The 7,972-nt window shown below is 43.4% G+C and overlaps 1 protein-coding gene across 4 annotated transcripts in view; it reads right to left on the reverse strand.

The window, feature by feature from the left end:
* The window catches only part of N4bp2l2 (NEDD4 binding protein 2 like 2), a 79,028-nt gene that overhangs the window by 6,605 nt on the left and 64,451 nt on the right, over positions 1-7,972 (reverse strand). For all 4 annotated transcript variants that reach the window (XM_005371241.3, XM_026778057.1, XM_026778058.1 and 1 more), the window contains one exon: positions 2,707-4,376. In XM_005371241.3, the coding sequence (XP_005371298.2) occupies positions 2,707-4,376 (1,670 nt within the window). The remainder of the gene's footprint in view (positions 1-2,706; positions 4,377-7,972) is intronic.

Below are 7,972 nucleotides of genomic sequence, written 5' to 3' on the forward strand. Positions count from 1 at the left end.
ACACTTTGTTTCCACGTAGCCATCACACAATCCTGCATCTCATAGATCCCAATGCTACGACTCATGTGAGCCTCAGACACCAATCCTCTTGCCCAGTCTAGCCAAAAAAGTGGCCTCACAGCCTGTGCTTGGTTCCACTTTCCCTTTTTGAGCACAGCCATTTCTAAATGGAAAGGTCTATCCTTCTTCTTCTCTTCCAGCACAGTCCTGCTCCTTGAACTGCTCACGATTCACCTTCTCTTTCTTTTCTCTTATCTTTTTTAGAGCCCTGACTGGCCTGGATCTCTCTATGTAGACTGGGCTGGCCTCGAACTCAGAGATCCACTGCCTCTGCCTCCCAAGTGCACAGGTGTAATTAATTTTTATATTGAAGGAACAAACAGAACCAGAATCCCTTTTTCTTCCTTTTATTTATAATAATTTATTTCATGTGCACCCATGTTTTGCCTGTGTGAAAGTGTCAGATCCCCTGAAACTGGAATTATAAGTGGTTATGAGCTGCCACGTAGGTGCTGGGAATTGAACTTGGGTTCTCTGGAAGAACAGCCAGTACTCTTTTTTTGTTTTATTTTTCAAGACAGGATTTTTCTGTAGCTTTGGAGCCTGTCCTGGAACTAGCTCTTGTGGACCAAGCTGGCCTTGAACTCACAGAGATCGGCGTACCTCTGCCTCCCCGAGTACTGGGATTAAAAGGTGTTACCACTGTCAGGCAAGTACTCTTAACCTCCGAGCCATCTCTCCAGCCCCTGTGAGTGAAGTTTAGTAGTGCTAAAAAAGAGTTCTTCTAGATTGAGTTCAATTTTTCCAGCAATCACATGGTGGCTCACAACCATCTATAATGATGCTTCTTCTGGCATGTGTATACATAATAATAAAAAACCTTCCCTCATGGACTATTCATTAGCCTGTCTCTATATTATCTACTTGCAGTGATTTAATTTGTATTATTCTTCTCTCCTCATTTACAAAACAAGGGAAGCTATTGATGAATATGATAGTTTCTTTGAAAATTCCAGAGGTTTAATTAGTGAATACTTGATTATTCTGATGATGAAGATGACACTGTGTATTTAAGAGAGGAAGAAGTTTAGGATTCTTTTATACTGATCATGCTGACCTGAGGCAAGAGTTACCAAGAGTTTTTAGTTAGGGCCCCTCTGATATGCTAATAACATCTGTAGAGTTTCTCTCAGAAAAGGGATACAAAATGACACAAACATTTTGTTTATGATTTCAGAGTAGACCTTAGATCAAGATTCCTGTCTCAAACATCAATTATCAAAAGTTAAAATTAATAATAATAATAATAAAATAAAAAACAATTGTATTTTATTTTAAAGTTTGGGCAGGTGTCTTGTTGGACATCTAGGAGCACGGCCAAAGGCATCAAGTAGTTAGATGTACTAATTCAGAGATCGTAAGTATGTAGTCAGAAGATCAAGAGTTATACTTGGTTTGCTGTAGGGTCTATTCAGTTATGGGCCTGAGCTTCTGAGACAGAGTCTGTCTGGAGCATGAGGAACCTAAAGGAAAGCAGGAAAGGGGGTTGATAAGGCCCGAGACAGTGCAGCGCCGAGAGCCCCTGCTAAGTTCATCCCCTCCAGCCCCTGCTAAGTTCATCCCCTCAGGAAGCCCCAGGAGACCCTCAGGGAACAGAACACTGGCTTCTGACTTCTCAGAGCTCTGTACTCAAGGAAGTAATAGTTAATGGCAAACCTCTCTTCAGGTCACTCTAGAACCTTCTCAGACAAACTTTAACAAAGTCAACGATTTGGCAGGTTTGCGTCCCTTCATCTTTACTGCTCCTTCATGCTCGGTGTCATATCTGAGTCCCAGGACTGACAGGAGGTCACATGGCAAAGAAGGGACATGTACAAAGTAGAAAGACAGATATTTTTAAAAATATGTGTGAGGGGGCTAGAGAGACAGCTGGGTGGTTAAGATCATTGGCTGCTCTTGCAGAGGACCCAGGTTCAGTTCACAACACCCACATGACAGCTCACAGCTGTCTCTAACTCCAGTCCCAGAAATCTGATGTCCTCTTCTGGCCTCTGTGGGCACCAGGCATGCATATGGTGCACAGACATACATGCAGGCAAAAACACCCATACACATAAACTAAATAAACAACAACAAAAACATGTGCATGTATATTACATCTATGCCTGGAAGTCCCGGAGGCCAGAAGAGGGCATCAGCTCCCTTGGAATTGGAGTTGTAGACGGCTGTGAGTCACTTGGATGCTGGGAACCAAACCTGGGTCCACGGCAAGAGCTGCCAGTGCTCTTAACTGCTGTGCCCTCTCTGCAGCAGGGAAACTCAGACATTTACAAAGACTGGATGCAGACAAGAGATGGCAGCTTGATAGGCCGAGCAGTGTTCACTGTGGGTTTTCACTTTCACTGCTGCAGTGATTCATAAGGTCGATACTGCATGATGTCACTAACGCAGGAGAGAGCCCACGGCATAAAGTATTTATGCATATTAAACTGAACTTTTAGCTTTTTGTTTTGTTTTTGCCTTTTTTTTGAGGGGGGAGCAGGATTTCTCTGTATAACAGCCCTGGCTTTCTTGGAATTCTCTTTGTAGACAGGTTGGCCTCAAACTCAGAGACCCACCTGCTTCTGCCTCCTGAGTGCTGGGACCAAGGTGTGTGCCACTATGCCGGGCTTGGATTTTTATTTTTCATAAATAAAAACAATTTACCTATTGGAACTCCAGGAGATTCAAAATGTTTGATTGGGTGAAAGGCAAGCTCTTGTGATAATGGCCCATAGCACTGATGATTCCTGCTTATTAAATCCTGGCTGTCCTCAGCTGGTAAGCACCGCACTGGCTCCCGGCCTTCCTGTGTCTTCAGCTCTTCATCCAGCTTCTCATTTAAAAACTGAGTATCAGGGGAAATCCTCAAAGAGCAAAGAGCAGCAGGCTGGCCACTTAGAACGTCTGAGAGAATAAACCCTCCGTCGGTTAGGGTCCTCCCCAAGCTTTTCTGAGATTTGAATGTCAAAAGTGCTCTTCTGTTGTTAAAAGATAGCATGCAAAAACTAGACAGATAATGTCGCATGAGAGAAGGGACAGGATTTTTATAAAAATACACAGCACATCCTACCCTGTTAAATGACAGGCGATAAGAACAAGATTGCTGGACAATACTTCGAGGAGAATCATGAAGGGTATCAAGATAAAACCATGGCAGATGACAGTCAATGATCATTTTTTGCTTTGTCTCATCTTTATTGATCATTTTGGAAATATCTTCCTCTGCCAAAAACATGTTCAGCTCATGATGTTCTTCTGTCAAGAGGTCACATTTCTCCTTTGCTTCAGGGTTGACAGGTGGCAAATTGCAAATCCTCCTTTGCATCCCTTGTGTACCCCTTGCTGATTCTAAGGGATGCTCTGAGGAGATCGGATGGAGGACACAGGTGCTGGAGGTATTTGTTTCTGGGTTTCTGGGTAAATCTACCATTTCAGCTTTAGGTGACAGATCTCCAAGTTGCTTCTCCATAGGTATTTCTGGGCAGTTTCCTGAGACTTCTGCTCCTTCAGAAGTGGAAATCAACTGAATCAGTTGTTCCTCACTCTCCGGACAGCTCAGTCTCTGAGATCTGTTTTTCTTGGGTCTCTGTTCATACACGAACTCATGAGGTCCTTTGGGCCAACTGCCAAAATATGGCTGACTCTTGGACCTTATCTGTAATTCTTCATCAGACAAACTAGCTGTAAAAAAAGCCCAGCAATTGCTTTTAACTCCTTGTTCCTCTCGTAAAACTTCCTCTGATATTCTGGTTCCACCATGCTCATCCAGGCGACTTTTATCCTTCATCTCCGTCTTCTGCGGAAATGAACATGGGGTTTTAGCAACTATGTTCTGTGTGTCTAAGGCTGACTTATGTCTATTGCTCATATGCTTTTCCACCCTCGTGCCCGAGCAGCGATCCCTCCCCACACAAGAAAGATGTTGAGTGCTTGAGTGACAAGAAGCAGAACTTCCGCTTGGTACTGATGGTAAGGTTAGGACCAGGTCCTCCTCCTCCTCAGGGAAGCAGTTCGTAGGTGTGTGGTCCAACTCAGCCATAGACACACCATTTTGGGAATTGTTTGAGATCTCTATGCCTTGCCAACTTTGCTCTTCAATGTTATTTATATGATCTGCTTCATTCTGTAGGCTGCCAGCAAAGGGGTGCCCTGCTCTCTCTGTCTCTTCAAAACCTTCCCCTTCACTCTGAGATCGACCAAGACTTCCTGGAGCTAGGTGACCTAAGGTTGCAAGTGAGTTCTCACTAAAACTGTTGTTCCTTTTCTTTCCTTTTCTGTTTCTCTTCTGTTTGGGTTTGTCAGGCCTGTACCCACTTTTCTTCAAAACTCTTCCTCTGAAATATAAAGAACAAACAAAATGCATAACTTTTCCATGTAATATTAGTAAACTCTAAAATATCACTGTGCAAAACTACTTAGTATTTAAAGTTTTGCATACTTTGTACTGATTTACAATCACTTGTTTCTCTTGTTCACATATGATTGAGTTTATTGTAGAGAAGGGTAACAGAAATTGTGGTTAGATAAAGAAAAGAGTTGGACATACAATTAATATGGGCCTTCTATCTACAGGCCCTAGCAACCGGCTCTGCATCTGCCCAGTTCTTTTGCATCAGGAAGTTAATCTTGCAAGTCATTTCCTTGTTGTAGATCCTCTGGCATGTCTCAAAGTTCTCCCGCTGGCGGTGGCGGCGAGGCTTCTTACAGTAGCGCCATCACGTCATGACTTCAGTATGACCATCGGTGTTGAGGATGCTGTCCAGGATCCCGTATGCACCTTCCATGCTCTCCTCCTGAACCAGCACAGTCCTGACAGTGAACTTCAGAAGTTTAGCTGTGGCCTTGTATTCCAATCTTCATTCTTCGGGACCTATAGACTTTAGCTGCAGCACTCCTTATAATCACTTCTACTGACATCTCAAAATCTGTCGCACTAAATATTAGCACACACTCATCGCATAAGCCAACAACTTTATGAAAACCTAATATTTATATTGATGAAAATGTTCTGTGTGTATAGAATAAATATAATATATGGTGATATTTTACATTTTAAAGGAATTGATGATTTTATTATAATCCTGTTTAGAGCCTAACAACAGTTTTCTTATAATGAAACATTTTATAATGCTTTAGATTTGAAAGATAAGAGGCTGGAATAACCTCAGTATGGCAGGCATTTAGTGCTCTTAATGACTGGGTTATTTAGACAAAAAGACAGACAATTTAGCTGCCCCCATCACATCTTACGCAGTACTTACTAATGAGCACCTGAGTCCAGGTTTTGTGATGTATTTGGAATTATCTGGCTAATAGTGACCCTAAGCCAGAGGTTATGCCACTACTTTGTGAGGTGTTGGAAATATGGGAAGGCATTTGTGGTGGTCACAGTGACTGGCAATGTGTGATGACTCATGGCACTGAAGCCAGTATGCTAACCATTCTATGACACACACTGATGAGACACCCACCCATGAGAGACAGAATTCTCATCACTCGCACTAGAAGTGCATAGCTGTTATGGAGCAATCCTTTTGTACACTGTGAAGATATGTCTTTGCCAAGGTGACTTCTGATTGGTTTAATAAAGAGCTGAATGATTGGTCAATAGCTAGGCAGGAAGAGGTTGGGGGGACTTCTGGGCAGAGAAAGAGAAACAGAGAGAGAGAGAGAGAGAGAGATGAATCTAGGTGAGGAAGATATGCCAGAGGACACGGAGAGGAAACAGGAAGTACAAGATGGAAGAGAGGTAAAAAGCCACAAGGCGAAACATAGACTAATATAAATGGGTTAATTTACATTATAAAAGGTAGTAAGGGGCTCAGAGGTTAAGAGCATTGACTGCTCTTCCAGAGGTTGAGTTCAATTCCCAGCAACCACAGGGTAGTTCACAACCATCTACAAGGAGATCCAATGCCCTCTTGTGGAGTGCAGGCAAACATACAGGCAGAATGCTGTATATAGGATAAATAATAAATAAATGATAAATAAATAAATCTTTTTAAAAACAAAGGACAAGCCTGAGCTATAGGCCAAGCTTTCGTAGTTAACAATAACTCTCCGTGTCATTTTTTGTGAGTGAGTGGCCCAAAGGAAAATCCATCTGCACATAGCTCTGCATAAGTGAAGACAATACTTGACACACTGGGCATGTCCACGCTGTGGCTCCTGAGCTGCATGCATCTCAGAACAGTTATCAATGTATCCCAACACAAAACTGCAAGCTTACTCCAACCAGTGTCAGATTTTTGGGTGTGTGATTTTTTTTTCTGTAACTCAACTGCATCATTCTCAACTGTAAACTTTATAGATGGCATCATGTCTCATGTCCAGAGGGTGACACTCCTGAAAGATGATGCTAAGGACAGTATTTGGTCCTTTTCATTGTTTTAGTCAACTTTCTACTTTGTCACATAAAGGCTAGTTTCCCCCTTCCACAGTGAATGAGCAGAGTCAGACACAAGGTACCGTTGAAAGCCCAGAAAACCAGCTAGGAGAGCAAGAGAAATAGGTGGGGGCACTGAAGAGATGGCTTGCTGGTTAAGAGCACTGCTCTCACAGAGTTTGGTTTCCAGCACCGCATGGTGCCTCACAACCTACTGTAACTCCATCTCAGCAAGTCAAATGCCCTCTTCTGGCCTCTGAAGGCAGCGGGCACGCATGTAATTCATATACTTGGATACAGGAAATGTACACACATAAATTAAGCAAAGTCAGGCTGTGGTGGCACACGCTTTTAATCCTAGCACTCAGGAGGCAGAAGCAGGAGGATCTCTGAGTCTGAGGCCAGCTTGGTCTATGAGTTCTAGGACAGTCAGGGCTACAAGAGAAACCCTGTCTGAAAAAACCAAATAAATAAATAAGCAGAGAGGAAGAGAAGGAGAGAAGGGGGATGAAAACACTAAGGATATAGCAATAGAAAAATAAGGAAATAAGCAAAGCAAAAAATGGAAGGACAAAAAGATGGTGAGACAAAGGCAACAGTCATGCAGCTGTTTCCAGATTGGGCACTGACTAATGAGCTAGTTAAGTAGCCCCCCCCCCATCTCTCTCTCTCTCTCTCTCTGTCTCTCTCTCTCTCTCTCTCACACACACACACACACACACATGTAGTATGTATGCACATGTATGTATATGTGCAGGTGCACTTGCCCGTGAGTGCTCAGAGGCCAGAGGTCAATGTTTGGTGTCCTATCACTTACCACTCAAGGTTTTGAACAGGGTCTCTTATTAGACTGAAGCTCCCTGATTTGGCCCCAGGATTCACCTGTCTCTGCCTCCCCAATACTGGGGTTATAGGTACACCACTGTCTGGCTTTCTGCTTCCTTATACAGGTGCAGATCCAAACTCAGGACCTTGTGATTATACACCAAGTACTTTACCCACTAAGCCATTTCACCACCCCTACCTTTGTAAATCTCCTCTGGTCCCTAATCAGGATTCTATGCTGCTAACTTTGCAGAGACAGAACATATGAACACCTTGCATTCATTACACCTAGTTGCTGATTACCTTGCTCATGTATTCCCAAGTGTTGGCTTAGAAATAACAGGAAGGGCAGGTGGTGGTGGCGCACACCTTTAATCCTAGCACTTGGGAGGCAAAGGCAGGCAGATCTCTGTGAGTTTGAGGCCAGCGTGGTCTACAAAGTGAGTTCCAGGGAAGTCAGGGCTACACAGAGAAACCCTCTCTGAAAAAATGAACAAAAAAGGAAGTAAGAAGGAATAAAAAAAGAAGAAAAAGAAAGAAAGAACAGGAAGGGAGGCTAATGTACAGAAGCAGCTGTCAAAAAGACGTTGCAGCCGGGCGGTGGTGGCGCACGCCTTTAATACCTGCACTTGGGAGGCAGAGGCAGGCGGATCTCTGTGAGTTCGAGACCAGCCTGGTCTTACAGAGCTAGTGCCAGGACAGGCTCCAAAGCCACAGAGA

The sequence above is a fragment of the Microtus ochrogaster genome, unplaced genomic scaffold (assembly GCF_000317375.1).
Source record: "Microtus ochrogaster isolate Prairie Vole_2 unplaced genomic scaffold, MicOch1.0 UNK102, whole genome shotgun sequence".
NCBI lineage: Eukaryota > Metazoa > Chordata > Mammalia > Rodentia > Cricetidae > Microtus > Microtus ochrogaster.